The 27,326-nt window shown below is 39.7% G+C and overlaps 1 protein-coding gene across 2 annotated transcripts in view; it reads right to left on the minus strand.

Moving 5' to 3' along the window:
* The window catches only part of ARHGEF33 (Rho guanine nucleotide exchange factor 33), a 47,036-nt gene extending 19,710 nt beyond the window's left edge, over positions 1–27,326 (minus strand). For both annotated transcript variants that reach the window (XM_069494997.1, XM_069494998.1), the window contains exons 1-9: positions 27,302–27,326; positions 25,767–25,816; positions 18,049–18,213; positions 17,059–17,180; positions 15,981–16,123; positions 12,867–12,926; positions 11,418–11,642; positions 6,626–6,755; positions 564–696 (exon numbers count right to left, since the gene is read on the minus strand). In XM_069494997.1, coding sequence (XP_069351098.1) covers positions 564–696; positions 6,626–6,755; positions 11,418–11,642; positions 12,867–12,926; positions 15,981–16,123; positions 17,059–17,180; positions 18,049–18,213; positions 25,767–25,816; positions 27,302–27,326 — 1,053 coding nt within the window. The remainder of the gene's footprint in view (positions 1–563; positions 697–6,625; positions 6,756–11,417; positions 11,643–12,866; positions 12,927–15,980; positions 16,124–17,058; positions 17,181–18,048; positions 18,214–25,766; positions 25,817–27,301) is intronic.

Raw genomic sequence — 27,326 nt, forward strand, 5'->3', positions numbered from 1 at the left:
GAGTTTGCAACTTCTGGCTTGGATCATATTGTCTTTGTAGATCACCACAAAGATTTTAAAACTTAGTACACTTTCTCCAAAAAGTGAAAACAAAAAATATTCAAGACTATAGCCGCCCATCACATTTTAAAAAATCTCTAAGGAATGAAAATTGAGTGTGAAATACATACATATGTACAAATCCTCATATATTTATATGTATACATGTGCAGTGTGTGTATATACATACAAATACATATATAAACACATGCATATACACATACACATGAATATTCAATAGAGGCAGTTATAGTACAGTAGAAAATTATAACTAGAAGACCTAACTTAGGGTTCTAGTCACAGATCTCCAACTGCCTAGCTAGCTGGGTGATTTCAGCAAGGTTTTTTAATCTCTCCAAACCTTATTCCATTATCTGTCTGGAGAATGAAGAGGTTAGACTAGATCTCAGTGGTTCCTGTAGCTCTGAAATTCACTGATTCTAGATTCTCTGTTAAAAGAAGTAGATAAATGAGACACAGAGCCATATAATTTAAGTTTATGGGCGGGGTGGGGGAGAACTTACCTCATCATTTGTTAACTTAAGGAATAAATCTCCAAGAACTCCTTGGCGCGGCCACTTGAGGACTCTTTCCTGCAGTGCATGAAGCAAATCCAGGTGCTGCTGGACAAGGTACCGTAAAGAGCCGGGGAAGAGGCTTGAAACAGAATGGAGACAGAATCACACAAACCAGGTGTGGAAAAGAACAGAACCTACAAGAATACGTGAGGCAGGTCCCATTTTTCCAGCCATCCAACACACTCTGTTACACGTCTGCATTTGGATTTTTTTAAAGTTTGCCATTATAGACCTCACAGCATCGTAGACCTCCTCAGATCCCTTTACAGATGGCCTCTATACAAATATGTACTGAACTAAAAAAGAGCACATCATTTGAGTGACCTTTTAAAACTAACCTAGTACACTCTCATTTATATGACACGCAGTGGAAATTCTAAGGGATATCTTTTTCGGTGTTTTTAAAGCTATTCCCATTTGATGTGCAGAATTGTCTATTCTGATTAGTGTTGTAGATGACAGTACTAAGGTGGCACGTGGTCATTCTTAGCTACTGGGTAGGAGACTGCTACTTAGGTAAGCAGGAAAATTTGTTTAAAGCTGGCAACTAAAAGCTCAGGGAGTTGGAGGTTATGAGAGTGTCTCTTTTCCCCTTTCCTTCAGTTTCTAAGAGGAATACTGGGCAAGGACAGAATCTTTCCTGGGGAGGCTACTGGCCAGGCCTGGCCTGCTACTCCCTGCAGTTTCATAGAGCACCTTTCCCACCCTTCCACCCCTCTCCTCCAGCTCTCAGTGTGCCTCATTTTTTCAGAGAAAATGAAGGGAGAAAGAGAGAAGTCAGAGAAGGGCAGGGTGGAGAGGAGAGAGAAAGAATCATGGGAGAAAGAGGAAGGGGGATTGGATGGAGAAGGGTGAGGTGACCGGAGACCTACAGGAATGAGGAGGGAAGAAACGAAGAGAAATGCAGTTTTGCTGGGCTACAGCAGGGATTTGAGCTCTACCTTGATCACTTAGGGGAATTTAAGGTAGGTTCCCTTGTGCTTTCAACACACAAGTATAACAAAAATAAAAGAGATGGCTTGCTTGTCACTGAGAGCTGAACTTATTTAAATATTTCTGCTGGGTCTAATGAGAACAAATTGGGGGACAATTGGGGTGCTTTGTCAACAAGCAGACCTTTGTGGGAACAGCAGGAAGGACACCAGATTGAGAGGAGGTTTTTTCCAACTCGTTTCCAAGCAAAGCAAAATCTCCCTTGTGACTTTAGTGCAGAGAAGACACACAAATACCGGAATAGGGTACACAGCCCCCTACAAAAAGATACAAGGAAACCCTGCCACTCCCACCTTCCGCCCCCCCGACCTCCTGTGCCCAGGCTCCAGGCATGTGAAGCCAGCTGATCCGTAAGCCAAGAGGAGAGGCCTCCTGCTCTGAACTCTTGTGGATGGAGCAGTGGGCTTAGAAGATCTAAGTAATCCCTGTCCAGATCAGAGGGGGATTTGGAGGGGTGGCCAGGAGACACACTGACAGGGAGAAGACCATGACCCTGATGGAGGAAAGCACAACTGAAAGAGCAAGAGGCTGCAGCAGCAAAAGATCTAGGTGTGAAATATTTTCCCCACCTAGAGGCTATAAATCACTTTGGGTGATATTCCTGGTGTGACACTGAAAGATGTTAGGGCACCACGGTAAGATCTGACTTTGTGACAAGTGTCCATGTAGGTAGGTATGTAATATGTCTTGGATTATCGCTTTTCTTACTGTTTCCTTTCTTTCCTTCCTTCTTTTCTTCCTTCCTTCCTTTCACTCTCTCTCTTTCTTTCTCCCCTTCTTTCTAGATTGCCACCTTCTACTACACTGACCAAGGCACTTGGAGAGTTGGAGAGCTGGCACCAACATCCTCCTGGACTGTCACTGGGGTAAGCGTTTGAGATTTCACGGTGGGTTCAGAGAAGGCTGATCAAGCATTGTGGAAGTACATAAGTTACATGAAAACCAATGACCTACAGTAGGTTTTGTACCAAATATTGAAAACAAGCTTTAAACATTTTTAAAAGTTTAACAAGGATATTATTTGAACTTGGGGAGGAGTATGAAATCAAGAGGTAGAGAGCAGAGGGAGAAAGAAAGCAAGAAGTATAGATACATTTAACCTGTTTCACTCTTTTGCATAGCACCAGATCGGACTCCAAGAAGCAACTTTTTCAAGGAGACAAAAGCATTAAGGACTTAGCTTTTTTCCTATTCCGTACAGGGGATGAAATCATGGCAACATGAGTAGTTTATTCTTTCTAAAGCCTTTAAAGTTATCTCAACTTCCAGCAATAAGTGCTTAAACAGTAAGGGAAATACACTAAAAGCAATCAAGGAAAATCCAGTTACAGTTTCAAATTAATAACTTAGCTCTTGCCAGTCCAGTATTAAGCCGAAATAACTACTGAGCATCAACAGCAAGTTACAATCAAGTTTGACGGGCGTGGACAATTAAACATGCGCCACCTAGTGGTGATCTTTAGCTCGAAGCTTGCTGAGTTCTTGGTGGGTGCGGCACTGGAGTTGAGCTTGTAAAGCTAACTGGTAATCCTGCTGAGCTGATCACTGCTCCTCTCCTCAAGTGTTCAGACAGACCTGTCTGATCCTAAGGTTGTGGCTCTATCTGGGTGAGTCAGACCAAAAAAAAAAAAAATGCCCAGAACTCCAACTTCTGTGATCCTTCAACAGATGAACAATAGCCCACAAGTCCTGCCCAGGCTTCAGCCGGCAGCACGTGCCCCTGCAGCTTCCAGCTCTTTCAGCCAGGGGCAGGGCTGGCTTGAAACAAGCTAAGGAGGCTCTTGAGCAATTCACTATTTTATAGGTTTGAGAAGATGTGGCAACCTCAGGTTTGAGTGACAAGCTGCAGTTGTAATGGGTGTTATTTTTTCATCCTAGGTTACTTTCCAACAGGGTACAAAGTGCTGAAGCCTTGTGGTTTGTGATGGGAGACACAGTAAATGGTAAATTAAATATAAAATTTATATTTCATATAAATTTAAATTATATCATAAATTTAAAATATAAAATAAATAATACATTATTTTCATCTTTGCATGGAGAAAAATGCCAATAGAGAAAAGGAGTAATCTCATTCTGCTTTGTATTTCATTCAGTTGGTCTATTTTATTTTATTGTTGAGACAGAGTCTCACTCTGTTGCCCAGGCTAGAGTGCCGCGGCGTCAGCCTAGCTCACAGCAACCTCCAACTCCTGGGCTCAAGCGATCCTCCTGCCTCAGCCTCCCGAGTAGCTGGGACTACAGGCATGCGCCAGCATGCCCAGCTAATTTTTTCTGTATATATTTTTAGTTGTGCATATAATGTCTTTCTATTTTTAGTAGAGACGGGGTCTCGCTCTTGCGCAGGCTGGTCTTGAACTCCTGAGCTCAAACGATCCGCCCGCCTTGGCCTCCCAGAGTGCTAGGATTACAGGCGTGAGCCACTGTGCCAGCCTCAGTTGGTCTATTTTAAAGTTTACACAGAGGTTTCAGAAAAGCTTAGAAAAAAGAAGAAATATAGTGAATGAAGGAGGATAATGAAACTGTAACCCTAGAGCAGAAAAATGGCAACACTGCCAAACTCAGAACCAGAGACTTCAGATTTAAGACTAACAAAGAGTATTGGGTTGAAGCTTTTCTGCTTGGTCTATGAAAAGGAAAAAGAGGGTTAGCTTAGCAAATAACTAACATGAGTAGCATTATCATGGATATGATGATCTATTTTCTTACTTTCATTGAGGATTGTATGATAGCTTTAATTTTTTAATCTCGTGGGATTCGGGAGAGAGATCTACTCCTTCCTCAGTGATGGGTCATAAAGAACATCTTAGAAAAATAGGAAGCAACAGCAAGTAAAGGAGGACCTGACTATTCAGTGAGCTAAGAGCATATCTAGCATCCCTACTTGACTAGTCTATCTGAAGTAAAAATTATAGGCTGTTCAAGAGGTAAGCCTGAGTTCTGAAATAGAAAGAAACAGAAATGTATGCTTCTGGCTCTCGGAGAAACTTTACATATTGCTGTTTGTCAATGAGCCTAAGGTAGAGGGTCACGTGGGCCTGCATTTGCATTCTGGCACTAATTGGCTGTGTGGCTTTAAACTTCTCAGGACCTTAGTCTCTTCATTTGCAAGGTAGGATTGACAGGCTTCTGGTGAAGATTTCATGAAGTCATAAATCTAGTGCCTTGCAGAGGGCCTGGTTACCTACTTTCGGAGTAAATAATTCTCTCTTTCTCTTTTCCCACCCTTGCCCTGACTCCCCACATTTTCAGAGATCGGAAAGAGATGCTGCTGGCTTAGAACCTTAGATGTGGAAGCAAAGCCTTGCCAAAAGGTAGACTCGCCTTTAGATTTCATTCATGTAAACTGAGCCGGTCTTTGGCAACAGCAAGACAGCTAGAGGCCATAGAGACCTTCCAGAGGCCTGAAGGCGCAGCTGGAGGATGAGATGAGCCAGATTGGGGTCTAGGAGGGAGAACCAAGGTGCTAGATGGGGAAGGAAAGACCAGTGAGAATCTGGGTGGCCACTGAGAGACGGAGAAGCCCAGTCTGGAGCCTCCATTGGTCACAGCATTAACTGTCGCATTGCCCTTTCCGTTCTTGTTGCTTTTTGTTTTGCTTACCTCGGTTTTGCAGTAAAATAATTCTTGAAAATAGTCAAGCCATTTATGGGTTTGTTAGGAAATATTTCCTAAACTCAGTCCTTTAGATAGAAGGAGCATTGTGTTTTGGTGACTGGGTATATTATTGGCAGCCACAAAGCAGATTTAGGGAAACAGTAAGGAGCAGGAAAACATAATTAGGGCCTTCCCTAGGTAGATTCATAATTTATGAACCACCAGTGCATATGACCTGATGGAATGTTTAAAGTAATAATGCTACATTGGTCCATAATAGTCCATAATCCAGACTTTCCAGTCATTCGGACTGGCCTTTTCCTCAATTATTCTGAGTTATTACATCTTCATTATATTAGTCTTTTTCACTGAGTCTTACGTTTCTCCTTCCTGCTATCTCCCAACAGTGAGGGAAGCAGAAAAAAATCTAAAGACTACGAACAGACATGGATTGAGGAGCATTGTAACATTGGGTCCAGTGTGGGCTGTTAGAATACATGGCAGAAACTTTGCAAACATTAAACCTACGACACAGGTGCATACATGCTCACACACACACACACACACACACACACTTTACCCGGTATTGTGAGATCACCTGAACGAGTAATAAGAAAGGTCCAAGTCCAGAGTTATATCAGCCCTGTATCATTTACCTAATGGTCTCTTAATACTTTCAACTTCCAAAACATCCATTTCCTTGTACCTCTATGAGACCCATTAACCATGAGGATGGGCAGATGGCAACAGAGAGCAATGCCTCCCCTCACTACAAGCATTTACTCTCCCTTTATGTTTTTAGTAGACCTGTCAGAGATGCTAAAGGCTTAGGAGACTATACTCATTTTGTTGCCTGCTGAAAATCTAAGTTTGAGACTTGCCAGGGGCTCCCTGCTGCTATGGTCTGAATGTGTCCCCCAAAATTCATGTGTTGGAAACCTAACCCACAATGCAACAGTATTGAAAGGGGAGGCCAAATGGGAGGTGTTTAGGTCACGAGAGCTCCACCCTCATGAATGCGTTACTGCGCTATAAAAAAGGCTTGAGGGAGTGGGCTCTCCTGCTCTCTCCAGCCCTTCTGCCCTGTGAAGATACAATGTCCCTCCTGTCCGGAGGACATAACAATGAGGCGCCATCTTGGAGCCAGACAGAACCTGCCAACACCCTGATCTTAAACTTCCCAGCCTTCAGAGCTGTGAGAGAATAAATTTCTGTTCTTTATAAATTACCCAGTCTGTGGTATTCTGTTACAGCAGCACAAAACGGACTAACCCACCTGCCATCGCTGCCTGTTCTCTTTTTAAAACACTACTTCTGGAATTCTTTATAGGCCCCAGAATTCCCAAAGTGGAAACAATAAACAACTTACCTTAAGTCCTAATCAATCTGAAAAGCAAAGGCAATGAATACATGGATACCTTCTCTCTTTGGAATTCCTCTTTCCATCTGACCCCTGGAATGTTGCCTTTATCTTCAGGATCAGAGAGATGTTAATGACATATTTTCTTTCAGATTCAAGCAGTTCTAGAGCCACAGTCTGTCTTTTAGCTTTAAAAACAAACCAAAGAGGGAATTGTTGTTATGCATTTCTTCCCCAAATCCTATTAAATGATAGAAAACAATAAAAACCAATAAAATGATATTGAAAGCAATAAAAGAGCCATCAGCAAATTTTCAGAAGATGGAAAGTAGAATGGAGGCATAGTAATTCATTCAGCAGAGTGAGGGCATGAAACCTTGGTATTCCCATCTGCAGATAAGAAATATGCTGAGAAGCAGCAGAAAAGCTCGAGGAGTGGCAACACCAGGCACTACAAAAAGTGCAAATAAGGGGCAATGCTGAAAACAGGAGAAACAGTTGAGAATTGGCTAGACGAGGTGGCTCATGCCTGTAATCCTAGCACTTTGGGAGGCCAAGGCAGGAGGATTGCTTGAGGCCAGGAGTTCAAGACTAGCCTGAGCAACATAGTAAGACCACTATCTCTACAAAAAATAAAAAAAATTAGCTGGGTGCAGTGGCATGCACCTATAGTCCCAGCTACTCAGGAGGTTGAGGCAGGATGATTGCTTAAACCCAGGAGTTTGAGGTTGCAGTGAGCTGTGATGACACCACTGCACTCTAGCCCTGGCAACAGAACAAGACCCTATCTAAGGGGAAAAAAAATGTCAACATAAGGTGCAATTGAACCTCCAGATCCTCACCCCCATGCCAGTTGGCTTCCTCACTTCCACCCCATGGAAAGGGGAAAAATGAATCTAGAGAAGCCCTAGTCTCTGGGTTCTGGGCTAAAGACTTCAGACAAAGTAGAGGATTGAGACACTGAAATGAAAACCAGGGGATTGGGAAGGCCATACTGAGCCGTGAGACTTCCCTCAGCCCTCTTCCCCTGCAGGTCCCAGAATGGCAGCAGCGTAAGACTCAGGCGTAAACAATTCAGGCAGGAGAGTGGAGGGTCTTCCAGTTGAGAACCTGAACTGCCCAAGGAAAAACAACCTATAGTCACTGACATAAAGTGGTCACCTATCAAAAAGTTAATTTGCCACCTGATTAGCTTGTCTCTAATGAAGCCCACTTATCAACAAGCTTGGCCAATACAAAATTTCCAGGGTTTTTTTTTTTTTTTAGGGCTCTCTCTTTTATGTGTAAATAATTAGCTAAGGATGCTCAGACATTTGAATAAAGCTTTTTACCATAAAAGAAAGAGAAGAAAAAGTATATACACATATATTTTTTTTTTTTTTTTTGAGACAGAGTCTCACTTTGTTGCCCAGGCTAGAGTGAGTGCCGTGGCGTCAGCTTAGCTCACAGCAACCTCAGACTCCTCGGCTTAAGTGATCCTACTGCCTCAGCCTCCCGAGTAGCTGGGACTACAGGCATGCGCCACCATGCCCGGCTAATTTTTCTATATTTATTTTTAGTTGTCCATATAATTTCTTTCTATTTTTTTTTAGTAGAGACGGGGTCTCGCTCTTGCTCAGGCTGGTCTCGGACTCCTGACCTTGAGCGATCCACCCGCCTCGGCCTCCCAGAGTGCTAGGATTACAGGCGTGAGCCACCACGCCCGGCCATCACATATATTTTTTAAAAGGAGGGGGAACCCTGAAGATATAGAGACAATGATACAAAAGAAAAAAATTTTTAAATCTTATTGTTAATATTATCAAAGAGATACGAGAAACATATTCAAACCTGTAATAACAATTACAGGATGCTATTTTTTAAAAGAGAGGATCGTCCAGAAAAAGGAGAAACTTTTAAACATTTTTTAAAAGATAGCAAAAATTAAAAGGGTAGAATATACAGTCAAAGAAATCTACTCCCCTCAACTAAAAAAAAAAAAAAAAGACATATTGAAGAAAAATAGAGAAAGAGATGACAGTTGAGAAAATCAATCCAGGAGATACAACATCAAATTAGTAGAAGTTTTAGAGAAAAGAAAGAAAATGTATGGGAGGATATCATCCAATTAATGCTAGAAAAAAATCCCAGAACATGTATGTCCAGAGGAAAGGGCCCGTTGTGCCCAGCATAATTAACGAAAGACTCACATCACTGTAAGGCACACCACATCACCATGAAACTACAGCACACCAAGAATAAAGAGAAGATCCTAAAAGTTACCAGATAGAAAAATCAGGTAACATACAAAAAACTGGGAATCAGAATGGTTCGGATTTTTCTAATAGCCACATTAGAAGCTGGGAGACGATAGAACAATTGCTTCAAAATGATTAGGAAAAATGGTTTTATATGCAGCCAAATTATCAATTAAGTATGTGGAAGCTACTGTATGGTGGGTTCCATCAAAACAAGGAGTAAATCAAGAAACCAAAAGGACACAGAAGATGAAAAAAAAATCAACAACAACAACAAACAGGAATCTAACACAGGAGAAATATGAAGGGAATTCCTAGGAAGACTGGGAAGTCCCAAGATGACAGCAGTGTAATGGGCCAGAGCAGAATAGGATGACAGAGGTCTCCAGGGCAAATACTTTATTTTAAAAATGTAAACGATAGAATTTCTGTTACAGTGCTAAGACAAATTCATGAGAATCTATATAAATGAAGAGATATACCATGTTCTTTGAATGGAAGACTCAACACTGTCAAGATGTCAATTCTCTGATAATTGGAATAAAAAAATAAGGAGTCTAAAATTAGATACCCATAGAAGATCACTTGACTTTCTCCATGCAATTCAATGTGGAAAGGAAGGTATTTTCAATAAATAGTGCTGAAGCAACTGGATAGCCATCTGGAAAAATAAAAATGAACCTGGACCTCTTCCTGACACTATACATCAAAATTTACTCAAGATAAGTCATGAACCTAAATGTGAAAGTTAAAGCTATAATATAAAGATTTTAGAAGCAAACATACTTGAATATCTTCACAACCTTGGGATAGACAAAGATTTCTTGGAAAGACAAGAAAGTCACAAGCTAATAAAAAAGTTTAAAATTGATAAATTGGATCTCAAAATTTTAAACTTTTATTTATCAAAATACTAATAAGAAAGTCAAAAGGCAAGCCACAGACTGGAATAAATTATTGTCAACACATATATTTGACAAATAAATCGTGACCAAAATATATTTTAAAATCCTCCAAATAGATAATAAAATGACAAACAACATCCAATTTAAGAGGTGGGAAAAAAACTTAACAAGCATTTTATAAAAGAAGATATATGAATAGCCAATAAACATATGAAAAGATGCTCTATATCAATAGTCATCAGGAATGTACAAATCAAAACTACAATATGATACCAGACACACCCATGAGAATGGCTAAAATTAAAGACTGACCATACCAAGTACTGGGAAGGATGTGGTACGACTGGGGTTCGCATACATCGCTGGTGGAGGTATAACATTACCTTACCACTATGGAAAACTCCTTGACATTTTCTCTTAAAGTTAAAAATAATCCTAACCTAGAACCCAGAGATTCCACTTCTAGGTGTACACCCAGGAGAAATGAGGGCATACATCCAAAAAAGAAATCTGTACAAGAATATTCGTATCAGCTTTATACATAATGGCCCCAAACTGGAAACAATACAAGTGTTTGTTAATAGGAGAATGAATTTTTTTTTAAATGTGGTAAATTCATTCATTGTGATTAATAAAAAGGAATGAACCACCAAATGAATTACATACAAAAATGTGGATGAATCTTAAAAAACATTATGTTGGGAGAAAGAGGCCAGGCACAAAAGAGTATACATTATATTATTCCATTTATATGAAGCTCAAGAACAGACAAAACTAATTAATGGCAGCAGAAGTCACAATAGTGATTCTTTGGTGGGTATTGAGTGGAAAGGCTCACGAGAGAGCTTTCTGGGGTAACAGAAATATTGCATATCTTGACCTGGGTAGTGATCACAGGGGGAGCTTAAATTTAAGCTCTGTGAATTTTACTGTATGTAAATTAACCCTCGATAAAGTGCTGTTAAAAAAAAAAAATAACAGCATAATCTTTTTTAAAAAACATGGAAGCCAGGGAGGACCTTGGATCCCACCCAGGCCTGCTGTTCTCCCTCCCCCGCCACCCTCCCAAAAACATGGAAGCAAGTACCAGAAGAAACTGTTAAAAGAGTTTAAAGTGGTTGCTGCTCTTCTTCATAACAAATGATTTAGTACTATTTAACTTTTCATGTATTTGATAATAAAAATTAAAAATAATTTTTAAAAACCACCTTCCCCTAAATAATTGGGGAGAATACCATTGCCAGACACATAGTAAGTGTTCAGTAATGATTTATGATGTGAAGGAAAGGAGGGAGGGAGGAAAGGAGGAAGGGAGGGAGGACAGATTCTGTTGCAGTGTTTGATATTTTGGTGGTAGACTATTAATAAAAGACTCTTGTATTGAGATTCCACATCACTGACTAAATAGTTCACAAAATTCTGCCCTCTTCTCCACCTAACTTATGTCTTTTTTCCCCCCAAAGCCCTACATTGCTAAATGTCACAAACACCCAGAGTCAAGGTGGTAGTCCCAACTGGCCATGTGAACTCTAGTGAGTTCCTTCGCCTTTATAAGCTTTTAGCTGCTTCATCTGAGAAAGAAACCAGAGACTAGGCTGTCTCCTATGTCGCCTGAATTGAAATTGCCAGGATGCTAGCCCTTAGGTGCAAAGCTCTGGAACATCCTGTTCTTTAAACTATCAGCCTGCATTTTCCCCTTGGGACTTACCAGCTAAAGAGGTTTCGCATAAAACATTCTCCAGGGAGCTGTGTCTGCCCTGGCCAGTTTCCTTGAGTTTATCTGGGTGGTCTTTCGTGACATACTCGTCTCCCCACTCTTTACCATCCTTGGGCTGCCTCCACATGCCAGATGGGAGATGGCCCTTGGACTGGATATCAGCTGAGAGGCAAGACTTGAGGTTTTCTTCTGCTTCTGGAGTTGTTGGGTTCACTCCTAAAACAAAACAATGTAAACACCAAGAAAACCCTGCTATTAAGATTCGATTTTTTTATTTTTTTTATTTATTTATTTATTTATTTATTTTTTGAGACAGAGTCTCGCTCTGTTGCCCAGGCTAGAGTGAGTGCCGTGGCGTCAGCCTAGCTCACAGCAACCTCAAACTCCTGGGCTTAAGGGATCCTCCTGTCTCAGCCTCCCGAGTAGCTGGGACTACAGGCATGCACCACCATGCCCGGCTAATTTTTTCTATATATATTTTTAGCTGTCCATATAATTTCTTTCTATTTTTAGTAGAGGTGGGGTCTCGCTCTTGCTCAGGCTGGTCTCGAACTCCTGAGCTCAAACGATCCGCCCACCTCGGCCTCCCAGAGAGCTAGGATTACAGGCGTGAGCCACCGCGCCCGGCCAAGATTCGATTTTTTAAAAAAAAAATTGCATTTGTTACTAGCTCTTAACTAATATGCCCCTGTTTGGGGACAACTATCACTTAAAGATTAAATATATCTGTTAAGGATTAAAAGTTTCCATAGCTGTAAAGGGTCATCTCTCTCTGTTTCTGGTCTGAACATACTCTATCCTTTGTACAGAGTCTCTACTAAATGAGGGATTTTAAAAAATAAATTCATAAAATAATATAACTAATTTATAGTAGTATATATTGACTCCTCGTATCTGCTTCCTTCCAGCTGAGCACGCCAGCTGCCTGCAGCACTACTAGGAAGAGAATACACAGAGAGGAGGACAAAGGGTGCCAAAGACAATGGCTTCTTCTGCAATTTTTCTCTTTGACCTTGATGATGGTAAATTGCAGAAAGGAAGAAGGAAGGGAGGGAGGGGAGATGAAATAATTTATAAAATTCTGGTGAATTGTCAATTAAGTAAATAACTTTGAATTTTACTATACAGTATGTGATCCATGGAAAACTTAATGTCATGCTACATTGACCTGTGAGTTTTCAGCAACTATTTATTCATTAGTAATGGAAATAAGCCAGAAAGAACCAAGAATACTGATTTTGTCTTAAACATCCCCAGCCTTTCTCTCTCCTTGGGTTTAAATGAGTCCCTAACCTGCAGTGGTGCACATCTTGGAATTGAGTGCTTCTTCTTGCCTGAGTTCTTTCATGCCTGGTTTGGGCCTGAGGGAGCAGAAGCAGGGAAGGCAGAGGGAAAGAGTGGAATTGCTGGAAGAAAAGAACTAACAGAAGAGCCACTTACCAGGACCCATCATTCCCTTCACATTGCTGTCTGCTACGTGAACGGATCTGGACTCTTGGGCTGCAGAAAAGGAAAGTTTTCATTCAGTGTTCATTCCACTGACAAGGACTAGGCACTTTCTACGAGTCACGCACTAGGGACAAACTACAGATTCTATAGTTTCATGAGGAAGACAGAGCCATTTAAAAAAAAAAGGAAAATTACAGTATAGTGTGTCACGTGCTATTTTCTCAGCTATAAAAGAAAAAGATACAATAGTGGTACTTTCCTTAAAGCATTACAATGAGAATTAAATCAGTCAATATTTAAAAATGGCTTAAAGTAGTAGCTGGCATATCGTAAGAGCTTAGTTATTGTTTAACTATAATGGTGGTGGCAGTGGTGATGGTGGTCATAATAAGAGGAGACAGAATGATGCTGTTAAAATATAAGCCAGACTCTATCACTTAGCTCCATGTCAGTGGCTCCATGTCAGTGTGAAAGCCAAAGTCCTTAGAATACCTAGAATACCTACACCCTACCCACCCCTGGCCACTGTTTAATTTTTTTTTTTCTTAACCACATCTCCTATTGTCTCCCTTGCTCACTCTGCTGTAGCCCTGATAGTCTTCTTGCCCTTCTTTGAACATGTCAGTCATGCTCCTGCAGGATGTTGGCACTGGCTCTTCTCTCTCTTCTCCTCAGTAGCCGTAAGCAAACTTTCTCATTTCCTTCAGGTCTTTACCTGTCACTTATCCAAAATTACAATCTCTCTTTACTAATATTTTTCCCTATCACTATCTAACATGCTACATGTTTTACTTATCTTGTTAATTGTCTGCATCCCTCAGAACAAAGTCTCCACGAGGGCAGAAATTGTTATTTTGTTCATTACTATATCCCACCACCTGAAATAGTGCTCAGCATGGATGACTGGGAGGACAGATGGATGGACGGATGGGTGGATAGATGGATGGATGGATGGGTAGAGAACTATTGGGTGCTATGAGAGTCTATTAGAGGAGCTCCTGACCTGGATTTGGTGGGAGGAGGATTGGATATCAGGAAGGATGATGTCAAGAATATTCTCTAGTATCTTGTAATTTAAAGTGCGGCCCACGAGTCAGCAGCATTGACATCACATGGGAGACAATGCAGAATCTCAGGCCCCACCCCAGTCCTGCTGAATCAGAATCTCATCTTAACGGTATTTGATCAATCTCACACTAACGTGTGCACACCAAGGCCCTGGTCTAGAGAATGTGGAAGGTGAGTAGGAGTTAGCCTGGAAAAGTGACAGGAGCTAGAGGGGGACAAGTAAAGAGAAGAGCATCTGGGAAGGGCCAGAGGCCACAGAATATGTGACACATTGCAGGGCCTGAGGGACTATCAGTGTTGGAATGTCGAGATAGAAGTACAGGGTAGCAAAAGATAAACCTGAGGGGAAAAGTAGAGGCTTGTTAATACATGGACTTATAAACCGTGTTAAGGAGTTTGGACTTTATTCTGAGGGCAATTAGGAATCAAAAAGAGAATCTAAGAAGGAGCAGCCAGAAAGTAGGAGGAAAATCAAAGCACAGTATCAGCCAAAAGAAGAGAACATTTCAAGAAGGCAGGTATCAAGGGTGTCAAAAACTATCAAGAAAGGTAAGGAAACAGTTTTTAGTGGAGTGGTAAAGATGGAAGCCAATAATGAAAAGGTTGAATGAATAAGAGGTAAGAAAGAGGAGATGGATAATGGAACCATAGGTTAACTTTCGATTGTCTTGAGCAGAAATAGCTCAGGAGTCGGGAGGCTAAATATCTTCTTGAAAGTTTCTTGGGTGGGGAAAGGAACCCAAAGAAAAGGTATACTTGGTTCTGTAAAATGACATGTTCAAACTTGTCGTTTATAATTGTAGTTATACAATCCCTTCCCTTAAGTTAAGCCTGGATTTAGTAATTGGCTTCTAATAAATAGAATACAGCAGAAATGATGAAATGCCACTTCCAAGATTAGGTTATAAAAAGACTGTGGCTTCTGTCCTGAGCATTCTCTTAGATCATGTGCCCTGGGGGAGGCCAGCTGCCATGTCGCAAGGCAGCGACTTGGAGAGCCACCTGCAACGGACCCACTCCCCAGATGGATCAAATGAGTTTTCCCAGGCTATGCCTATCAGTCTCTAAAATACCTACTAAAATAGGTAAAAAAAACATAAAAAAGCTAATCTGTCCAGCACTTCACTGTGCTAAGTAAAACAAAACAACAAAAAACAAGAAATAAAAAGAAAAAAGCAAATGTGTACTATGTAGTATACCAATTAAAAGTCACTTGATTTAGATTCTAAGATTCAGTTATTCAGAACACATTTATTGTCTATTAATATATCAACCAAATTGTTCCATAGCCATAGGACAGAAAACCACCCACCCTGCCTCTGAGGCACTTACACTTGGTTGAGAAATCATTGAGCCTGTCTTTTGAGGACTTTCTACACGAGACCAAAAATAACAGGAAAAGTCATCTAAACAATGTTTATACCTACGTTCATTTTTGTGTGTACAGGTGCTTGCTAGACACTATTGAGGATACAAAGGCGTAGCGAACATTTTTGTTTTGTTTATTGCCTGAGTTGACCACAGGTTAATAACCAAAACTCAGACATCCTGTGGAAAGCCAGTTTCTTCAGTACTGCCAGAGTGTGATTTTCTAACGTCTGTTCTAACGTCCCTGAGGTCAGGGATGCGGCTGGTGCCTGTGTCAGCGCATGGACAGAACCAGCTGTAGTTTTCCAGAGAAAGACAAGTGCTGAGTTAGGCCACGAATAAACCAATGTATTAGAGTAAATAATTTTTTTAAAAAATTTCTCTCTTATGGTTGCTATAGTATTGATTGTGCAATTATTTTTAATCCAGTTGAAACTTAGAAGTATCCAGATTAGTATTTTCCCCAAAAGAGAAATCTTTAAAACTGGGCAGACTTTTGTGGTCTCTCAGATCTCTGGAGTCTTCTAAATTCCAGTTATAAGAGGAAAAATTCTGGGCAATACACCATCGTCCTCAAATGAGAATGAGGGACTTAAGCCCATTCTTACTTAAGCCCTAGGAATCAGGGGGAAACTTCTTGGTTAATTCTGTATGACTGGTGAATTGTACCTTTTTCATAGGCCTGAGAAGGCAAAAGGTTGGTAAAGTCTTCACTTGGAAGAACAGGCTCAGGGATGTTGATTGAACGGAAAGGACTTCCTTGTGCTTGTGCAGGCCCAGCCTGGGAGCTGTGTTCTTCTTTTTGAGTTTTCCTAGGAAAGGGAAACAAAGACAAGGCCAGTTTGCTTCTTAATATATGATAGGTTAGAAGGAGATTTATTTCAGAACAACTCAAGAAAATGTCTGAATTATTAGGTTGAACCATATAAAGTGCTATTTTTGTAAATTAAAAATGGTCAAACACTAGCAACTCATAGGGTTCAACCTAATGCATCACCTAAGCTGGAGAAAAAACTTCAAATATCTACAAATCACCTTCTAATTATAATACTTGAATTGTTATTTTTTTGTCACTGGCTTCCCTGTCATCAGTCTCTTCAGAGTTTGCAGTGGTGACAATTTGCTTGGGATGATTTACATTCACTTAACAAAGCAACTTAAAGTTACCAAGAAGCAGTGGGTCTTCAACTGAAAACAATAATCCAAGGGACACACAAATATTATCCCATAGTTCTATTTTAAATTTGATAATATTAAAAACATACAAATAACAATAAAGATTATGCATGTTTAGTGGTAAAACTTTGATTCAACCTGCTTGAGACATTGTTTAACCTAAGTTTATTTTCAATTATATTAATAGAAGTAAAATAATAGTAGCATTAGAGAGATTTTAGAAAAGAAACACAGAAAATTGCAGGTGGCCTATCTTAACACAACAGTCATTACTTTAAAATATGTCTTTCTGGTTGTTATTTTACATGTTTTTACAGTTGTAATCAAAGCACACATGTCATTTTATATCATTTTCATTTCGCATCATGTTGTATAGCATTTTTCCATATAATATTACCATCCATTTTTGGTACTAACCAACTTTTATGGCTCATTAACCTCCATCACATGTGGCACCATGGAGCACAGCGGCCAGCTAGCTCATTCTGATAGTGCGGAAGGCGTTTGCCGTGCCTCTGTGCTAGCCTTTGCTTATAGGTTTGCCTTTGCTAAATATTTTGAAGACACTCACTTGGCTTTAACTTTTCGAGATTCTCTTCGTTTCTCCTGTTGAAGCTGTTCAATTTTCTGTTGCATTTCTTCTTGTTTGGAAGTGATGGCCTGGATCATCGACATGGCATTGCTCAGCTCTTCCTAAAAAATAAGAATTGCTGTATTTTAAACTGATACATGAGATAAAAGTATCTAACATAATCTAATACACTGTAAGCTTTTTTAATTTAGTGTTTATTTTCATTTTTTTTAGAAATGGGGTCTCACTATGTTGCCCAGGCTGGAGAACAGTGGCTATTCACAGGCACCATCATAGTTCACTACAGCCTCAAACTCCTGGGCTCAAGGGATCCTCCTGCCCCTGCAGCCCGAGTAGCTGGGACTACAGGCACGCACCATCACACCTGGCTGTAAGCTTTTAATACATGTTTATCAAATGAATGAATGAGAGATGAAAAATTTACTCCTATTGTGGCCTCTAATTTTAACACAGAGCTCCAAAAAAGAAAAACATTAAATGAATATTTTTGTTTTTCTCTTTCTTTTTTTTTTTTTTTTTAGAGATAGGGTCTTGCTCTGTCACCCAGGCTGTAGTTCAGTGGTGCGATCATAGCTCACTGCAACCCAGAACTCCTGGGCTCAAATGATCCTACTCCCTCAGCCTCCCAAGCAGCTGGGACGACAGGCACCAGTCACCATGGCCAGCTAATCAGCTAATGGGTTTTTTTGTGTGTGTGGGGGGGGGTTTTAGAGACAGGGTCTTTCTATGTTGCCCAGGCTGGTCTCAAACTCTTGAGCTCAAGCAATCCTCCCTCCTTGGCCTCCCAAAGCTCTGGGATTACAGGTGTGAACCACCGTGCCTGGCTGAAATGGATTTTTTTTAATGATAATTAGTGAATAGCTCAGAGGGAAAATCCTTATATTTGGCTGCTACACAAAAGGGCATGTTTTCTACTCCTCTACTAAGACCAAGATTCTCCTTTCAGCAGGGAAATAAAAGAGGGACTACCTTAAAATAGTTTAATGAATTCTTCATCTCAGTAACTTTTTCTTCCATGGAACATCTGCAGCTTTTAACCTTTTCTTCCAAAGCATATTCTCCATGTTGAATTCTTGACAGTTCCTGCATTGCTTCTGTGAAACCAGTTTTGAGTTCTGAGGCTAGCGCCTGCAACTAAATAGTGCATGAAAAGTGAATTCAATTTGCTATAAATTATTATAAATGGTACCATGAGCCCTTTAATTTTTCTTTTTGAGAAACCAGGCTCCTGAAAATCTACAGACCACATTTACAAGTATACTTCAGTTTGGACAACTTAAGACAATCTTGGCCCCATTCATCTAGGGGAAAGAGTGTCTTCTTTATATAGCACAAGCCGAAGCTTGATAAGTGACAAGAAAGCAAGCAGTCAGTTAAGTTTACAAGTGCTCCTGCAAGCTATTTATTCTGAAACCTCTGATTAAAATGAGATTTACTTGAAAAGCAACACATACATGTGAAAGACAAATCTTGATCCGGTAACTCTTTGAATTCTCTGAAAGAAGAGATGGATCGTATTCTCTCTGGTTATGATAAGTGGTAAAGACATTAGGTTCTTTTTTCCTTAAGAAATTAACTAAGCACAACTGAGAATTTCTTTGAAAGGGAAGAAGTTTCTTATGGTTTTGTTTTTTGTTGTTTTTATACTCTTGAATGATGGGAGAAAGGAGGTGATAGCATTTCAACAACAGTGGGCTGTAATCCATAAGGAAGGCACAGAAATATCTGGTAGGACATGGTAGGAGCTCAGCATGTTGTTGATGGTGATCTGCATCATCTTCAGCAGTCAAGCCTGGTCACGCAGGAGTGCACACATTGGACTTCTATCGTCAACTTCGACACCATGAAAGAGGTGTCCATTTTGGAGTCAGGTAGGGTACAAATGCCAGCTCTCCCCTACACTTGCTAAGACTTTAGGCAAGCTGGTTAACAGTTGTAACAGTTTCTTCATTTATAAAATAGCTATAATAATATCTATTTCACAGGGATGTCTTGAGAATTAAATGAGTAAATGTAGGTAAGCTGCGTACCACAGTGTATACTTGGTACCCAGGTGTTCAAGAAATTTTCATTCTTCTCCCCCTTTAGGTGGCAAATCAAAAAGTTAACCACAAACAGAAATGTGGAGAAAATGGAGCACTTCTAAAGTTCAGTTTTATTTATTGAACAAATGAAAATAGCATTTTCAACAGACAGCAAGTTAAGATAGTAATAATAAGATAGCGATAACATTAGTTTCTTGACATTTATGACCTTACACTCTGCTAAGCACAGGAACCCTAAAATCCACAACTCTCTTTAAAACAGAACCGTTTACAAGGTTTATTCTCTAATTAAAAATATCCACCAAGTATTCTTATTTTAAAGGAATAAAAAATAAAGTTCAGGTACCTTAACAAAGTTTCTCCAAATGTGCATTTCTAAACACTTTCAGAATCAGGTCACCCAAATGGTCCCAACTTGCAATGGCACCTCCCACTCTACAATGACTTAGTCTGTTACATCACATTTTTAAAATATAGGGTTTTGCGGTTCACTATGCTTCACAAAGGATTTGGGGGGGGGGGGGAGGAGATGCTAGTAGGGAGAAATAAGAGGAACCAAAGAGGTCTTCTTGAGGGGAAAAGAAAACAGGGCCTGTCAAGTGTTTGGGGCTAGAAAGACGGGAAACAACACAAGCAATCTGTTTTTCATTGCAATCATTTTTAATGTCAATTAATCTTTGCAATGGCTTTTGGCACATGTCCTGATTTAGTCATCATAATGCACTAACTCACCAAATCAACTACTCTCTGATCTGGTAATTTTCATTTTGTAAATCCATCTTCTGTGAGCACAATAAACACAACTGATGGCTATATATAATCTAATGTCAAAGCAAAATACATGTGAGTTTTAAAATTGAAGGAAAGAAACCTGACATTCATTCTAGTGCCCTGACATTCTCTTAGATTTTCTGCCTGGGTTAAAAAAAGGGAACCACTATCCAACAGAAATAGGTTTCATTATCACTGCTCCTGTAGGTGGATGCGTGGAGTTTTCCCCAGAAGACAACAGGTATTAGCAAGAGTTCTAGGGAAAGGACCTTCCCTCACCTGCAGAACCCCAGCTCTCAAAAAAAGAAAAACTATTGAATTTTTTCCCTAACAGACAGGTTATACAGGGACTCTGGGAATTCTGAAACTATTTTGAGCTGTGTGCCCATTTCCTCCCTGTATATTACTTTGAGCCCCTTGGGTACCTGCCACTGAAGGAACGCTACAGCTCACAGCCACTGACCAGCCAGGGAGGGGAAGCCACCGTGCAGTCACACTCCTGAGACAACATGTCACTTTTAAGCTCAGGGCTCGTAATATCTTTAGCCACTACAGACTGGTTTTCCACTACCAACCTGACCGCTCCCTTGTGAATAAAAAATACTCTGAAGACATGGTCTTAACATCTTTTCTCTACTCTCTCTTCAGCTTTCTTATTTGACAGCCCACACCCACCCCAAGGATTATAAATGGGTGTCTACCTTGTACTCCAGCGAGTTGAACACGTTCCTCATCTCGTTGATTTTTTCGTGAAGCTGCTCTAGAGAGATTATGATTCCTCCATCCTGCCGCTGGAGGCGGGCTCCCACTGGAGGTAGGTTCAGGGAAGACTTGTACTTCGAAGCCTAGGGTACCACAGAGGGCATCTTAGGCTCAAAGAAATAGGGGAGAGGAGTCCGAATTCTTCCTAGTTCCTGCTCCTAATTTCTGTTTCTCAATTTTCTTTCCTTGCTTGGCTTCTTAACTCTTCTTAAGATGAATTTTAGTCAGTGTCTTCCAATTTTTTTTTTCCAACAAAGATTCCCTCAGGCCTCAAACTTAATTTTTACAAATTCCAACTTGTGTTTTACACCGATTTCCCCTTCCTTTCTGCCACATTACCAAGGTCAGGAGGCTACTATGAGGCAATTTCAGGGGACGGGACACCTGTCTTGGGAACTCTACAAAGTCAGAACTGTCAAGGTTTGGGAAACCTCCACAAGGCATGCCAAATTCTTAAAACTCTAGAAGGGCAAAAGCCCAAGTGTTTGGAAGTAGCACATACATGATAGCAAGGATGCCAAGGTAACTGCTTTGGCTTCCCCCTGAACTGGGGTCACTGCAAAAGCAACGTAATTCTTCTGCCAATTTCCATCTTCCAATTTTAGGCTTCTTTTTTTGATTCCCAGAAATGCAATGATTTAAAAGAAAAAGTGAGCAACAGGTAATTTGAATGTTGTGAGTAAATTTCCTCAATCCACTCTTCTACACTCCCTGCAGAAGTTGACCCTTAAAGCCATTCTTACGGGGCCTTGTGAAAGCTGGTATGAAGCCTGGTGTGTAGAAAATTTATCTTAAGAATCCCTGGATGCACCACATGCCTAGAAGAATTAACTCCTCCAGTGTTAAAAGAACATTGCTCAATGGCAAAAACAGACCAAGGCTCAACCAGGACTTACAAATCCTAGAAAACTTTCAATGGCAGTTTTGACAATGATACCTATTACTGTAAGACTGGTTCCCATAGTTTTTCCATTAGAGGGCCTTTTGGCACATAACTTATTTTCTAAAATTATTTTTGCTATGGAGAAAAATAAAGAAGAAAATAGAGAATCACTCAAAATCTCATTACTTCAGTATGATCATTAACACTCATATTCCCTTCTATTTTGTTATATGCATATTTATATGGTTGAAATCATACTGCAGATACATCTTGATTCTGCCTCTCCTTTATTTCCCCCCTAAGATTCTAATAAGCCATTTTCCATAGCCTTTAACATTTTTCTAAATGGTTTTTTTTTTTAGAGTCGAGGTCTCACTCTGTTGCCCAGGCTGGAGTGTAATGGCACAATCATAGCTCACTGCAGCCTCAAATTCTTGGCCTTAAGCAATCCTCCTATCTCAGCCTTCTGAGTAGCTGGGATTACAGGTGCAAGCCACTGCATCTGGCTCTAAGTGTCTGTTTTTAATGGCTACATAATATTCTATCCTACAAATATGCCAGAGTTTACCTACCCATTTACTCTTGTTGAAAATTTCTGTTGTTTATAACTTTTTAATATTAGAAATAATGTTGTCATATAGTTTTTTATTTAAAGTTTTGTACATATTTCAGATTATTTCCTTAGGATAAATCCCTAAATATACAATTACTGGGAGTCAAAGATGTTTGGTAATATTTGACCCAAAGAGAAATCTACTATATTGCAAGGAGGCAATATATTCAATTCATTAATAATTATACAAAATGTTTGACCAGAGGATTTAAAAAGTTATGATAATAGGTTATATATGATATGTAATGTCTTTAGTGGATTTAGAAAAACTTATCTTGAAGAATAAGATATATGAAACTTGAGTAATAAAAATGGAGGAAACTTCAGTGTTTACATGGCTAAGGCTACAAGCGAGCCTAAAACACAGGGTTCAAATCATTAGTGTGAATGTTGGGTTAGCACTAAATTGTGCAGTTACCACATCTGTTACCTTAATAATGGGATCCCCTTCTCATATTGATAAGATTCTAATTTTGATAATCCATATGCAAAATGAAGTAATCAAGGGTGAAACAATAACACCTGACTCTGGAAAAGAGATCCGATTCAATGACTTTGAAAGGGGTATGTGCGATGGACAAAAAATAAGAGAAAAAGCAAGTAAAATTGGGTTCAAATAAAAGGGAATATACTGAGCCCACAAACCCAAGGAGTAGTAGGTATATCCTACTACTGATTCACCTCTTCTGGCGGTAATTTTACACAGAATGAGCTGAGAGGTAGTAGTGCTCATTCTCTTGTTGACTTCCATGACCTGATTTGTGTTACTGCACCTTACTGTCACCAAGGAGGTCAAGTCCATCCAAAGGGTATAGACTAGGGAGCCAATGATGGATTGAACATTTAACATTTGGTACATTTTAACTAATAATTTTCCTAAAACTCTCTACCAGTTACACAAACTCACCAGAACTAAATATTATTATTTTGTTATTTGCTAATTAGGTAGTCAAAATATAATACTCCTATTTTAATCATTGCTTCTTTGAGTTTCAACCTTTTCTTCTGTTTATTAGTCATCTGTAATTTTACTTTGGGTAAATTGTTTGTGTTCTTTGCCCATTTTGTACTGGGATCTTGGAAGTTTCCATTTTTATTGATTTTCATGAATTATTTATTTATCATTAAACCTTCGGTGTACTTGTAAGTATCTTTCAAATTTTGTTATTTGCCTTTGAATATTATATAATACTTTTGTGTTGGAAAAATTTTAAATTGTAATATAGATGAGCCCTTAAACTCCTTTCTTTGTGATTTCTTCCAGTGCTTTTTTATTAGGAAATGCATTTAATATCAGAGGCAAAATAAATATTCACTTATTCTAAAGTTTTATGCTTTGGTTTTTTAAATATTTAACCCTTTAATCCACTTCGGAGTTTGTTTTTGATTAAGGTATAAATTGAGGAGAGTTTCTTTCTTTCCCAAAGAACCAGACAATTTCCCAACACTGTTTGGCACCAGGCTGAACAACTGCATCCAGCCTTTTGGCTCAAAGCAATATACACAACTTGTATATATTCATTCATTCATTCAGCTAATATTTATTGAATATGTATTATATGCCAGGCACTGTACTTTATGCTGAGAATACAACACAGAGCAAAATGGGCTAAATTCCTGCCCTTAGAGCTTACATTCTAGATGATGAGAAAGACAATAAAAAAAAAAGAAACAAGTTGATATAAACGATAATGTCAGGTAGTGATGGGATCTGTCAATAAAATAAAATAAGGAGAGAGAATTGCTGAAATTTCACATTTTGCATCAGATACCCTCCCTCCTAGTATTGATTATATTCTATTATAGTCAACTCCTCCCCACGTCCCTCTTCCCTCTTCCTTGTCTTCTTTCTTTACTTCTCCTCTTTCTTCTTCTTCTTCTTTTGTTTAAACATTGCTTGGAGTAAACAGACTGGGGCTTAGGAAGTGATCTTTTAAAACAAGGATGGAGTTATAATAGCGTCCTAGAGGTCATACAGACCAACTTCGCTTTTCCATTGCTTCATGTGTTCCACTGTGATCAGACGTACTTGGATTTGTGATACAATAAGATAATGAGGCCACCCCCACTGCAGCTATATTTAGCTAACATTCAGGGAGTGACCTACATAAAACCTATAATAGACTTTAAATCATACCGGAGTTTAAAGAGGTACCCACGTTCATTCAAAGGCCACATACAGGTCAGATGTGAACAGAAGGGAGGTGGACAGGGAAAGCATGGAGGTCTTGGACTAGTGAGGCATCAGATCGGCGCTGAGTGAAGATCCACCCCTGCTTCCAGGCCTTTGTTCAAGTTGGTGCCTCTGCCTGAAATAACCTTCCCCATATCCACGTGTCAAATGATTCACTTGTCCTTAAGTACCCGGTTCAAATCCTCCAGTCAATACTAATTCATCCCTCCACCATAGAATTGTATCAATGCCTCTGTTGTAATTCTTTCAACAGCCTACCTGTGTAAGCTATTTATTATATATGTTTTTCAGGTTGTAGACACTTAAAATCAATGAGAATGCCTGTTTCATCTGTTGAATCTCCCATTAGGCTAAGCAGTAGACTTTGCACATGGTAACTGCTCAATAAATATGCATTCAACTGAAATGAAGTTGTTTCCTCTACCCCATCCCTTAGCTGGTCTGAATCGAAGAGCAGTATGGTTAAAAAATGTTGGCTTGCCCTAATTGGGCTCACAGCAATGATCTCTTGAATGATATTTCTGGTAATTAGTTATTTTCACTTTACTGTCACTTTAACCCAACAAACCTAAATGACATTTACCCTAAACTATCTGCCTCTGGACTTCTATATTTCTGCTTGGAAGACCACTCTTTTTCCTAGTTACCAGGGCTTAAAACCTTAGAGCCAACTTTGAAAGCACTCTTTCTCCCAAAGCCCACCAAGCCCTGCCAGTTCGTTCATTCTTCTCACATGCTCCAGGTAACACTTCCTGAAGTCTAGAGAGGACCATGGGTTTCTCTAGCAAGCTGCTTTAAATAACAAATTATGTCAGAATAAACTTCCATGATTTTAAAGAAGAGAGATTTACTTTAAATTTACAGTTGGGAGATAACAGCTGAATAAATACTATTTAGAGAGCCAAAGCAGCCTGATATGACTCTTGTTGCAAAGATGTTTTACAGAACTGTCATCTTCCTTATAAATTAAATTATTCCCATTGTTTGAAAGTAGCTTAAATTTTTTGCTATAACTATGTTTGAACATTTACAATGTTAACCCCCTTTCAATTCTCAATTCTCCCTACTAAAATAGGAAACTAAGGAAAACAGATCTTGCTCTCTCCTCTCTGATGGAAATATGATTGTGCAGTGTAATGGCCACAGTGACAGTGGCAGCAAGTGGGAGAAGCAGGGTTGAGGTGGGGGTAGTAGTTCTGCATTTTATAAACTGGATAACTTGTCCTTCAATAATCAGTTCTCTCAAAAGTACAATATAAGTAGTGGTACCCTCTGCCCTGCCTATAGCACAGTCTTGTTACAAGAACAAATGCAACAATGTACGCAAAAGCACTTGTAAGGGCTAAAAAATCTCTGTACATAAAGGATAGTCATCACTATTGCACATGGGAGCATTCAAAACAATGGACTTGTCTTTACCTGGTAAATCTGCGTGGAAGGATTATTCACCGGCATATGTTCATTCTCTCCTGTAGGGAGAAAGAGCTTTGTTCAGTCAGCACGACTCATTCTTTCCCTATCCTCTTCAGATAGACCCAGGGAATAAGGGAACTTATAGGATCCTCTATCTGTGCCTGTGTGACAAGAAACCGATGATTCAAGAGCAACAACAGAAATTAAGCTGGTATAGGTGGTTTTTATATTCACACATCGTAATGACCAAACCATATCTACCTGATATACTCTTGTAATAAACCATGTTCTACCACAGTAGGGAAGTTTCTCCACCAAACCAAACGATTGGTGGCCATTACTAGCCAGAAGGGAAAGCATGGGAAGTGTCTCCCTCATGTTCTCGAGGCTGACTGAAGTTCACCTGAGGGGACAGCTCTACAGTCAGGAAGGTGGCTATTCACCAGGCACGTATTGATCGCAGGAGGCCTGCAAAAAGTGTCCCTTACTTCTCCTACCTCTGATCTTTGTCACACTTCTGAACTCTGCCCTACTGTCATGGCCAGGATCAGCTAAGGGAATCTTGCTGTCCTCCTGTGCAAGAGGCTGATAGAAGGGAATTGTCAATGGAAAGGTTCTGGGAAGGAGGCAGGCAGAAGAAAACAGCATTGTCCACACTAGAGACCGGGAAACACAGGACAAACATAAAGGAAGTGATAGGTTGTAAAAGCTATTAATATTTAAAACCTATGGAGAAAATAAGGTTGGCCTAGAATGTACATTTGGTTGTGTGGATGTGTTTACTGTTCTCCTAAGACACGCTGGTACAGGAAACCCCTCCTTAGAGGAACCAGCCTCTGTATGTTAAGTTCATAAATAATATGTAACCTCACCCCAGAATCTATACACACAGACGGCTGCCCCTATAAAATCCAGATTGTGTGAGATTACCAAAACTCCCTGCACAAGCTTGAGTAGAGATTATTTAGCCCATTTTATACTATGTCCCAACAGCCTGGTATAATGGCAAGAACCAGGACTTGGGAACAAAGACCAGGACCCCGTACCTAAGTTTGACGCTTTGTATTAATAGTTGTAGCCTGACTGCTCTATGATTGTTTCCTCCTCTGTAAATTGGAGGTAATAACAGAACCTACTTCTACGTGGTTGCTTCTATATGGTAGGATTAGAAGACAAGGCACTTATGCCTCTAGGCTAGCCTAGAAGGTGTTAGATGTCTATTAGTTGAGTCTGTGTCTTGGCCTTACTCAGCATGTTGTTATTAGACAGTCCTAAAGTTATTGCTAAGAAAAATAAGATAACAACTCTGACAAAATTATATATATATGCTATATATATACATATATATATATATATATATATATATATATATCCTATTTTCCAGTGCCAAATCTGTGTTTGTCATGGTCATTATCTGATGATAGAGAAATGAGAATAGTCAAGTTAACGTATTATCATGTTTTGAGGCAGTGGCAAAACAAGACTAAAACGCACATTCCTTGAATCCTGAGCCCTAAAGCAAGACAGAGGAAAAATCTGACCTTGCTTTGTTTTGGTTTTTTCCAT

The sequence above is a fragment of the Eulemur rufifrons genome, chromosome 19 (assembly GCF_041146395.1).
Source record: "Eulemur rufifrons isolate Redbay chromosome 19, OSU_ERuf_1, whole genome shotgun sequence".
Classification (NCBI taxonomy): domain Eukaryota; kingdom Metazoa; phylum Chordata; class Mammalia; order Primates; family Lemuridae; genus Eulemur; species Eulemur rufifrons.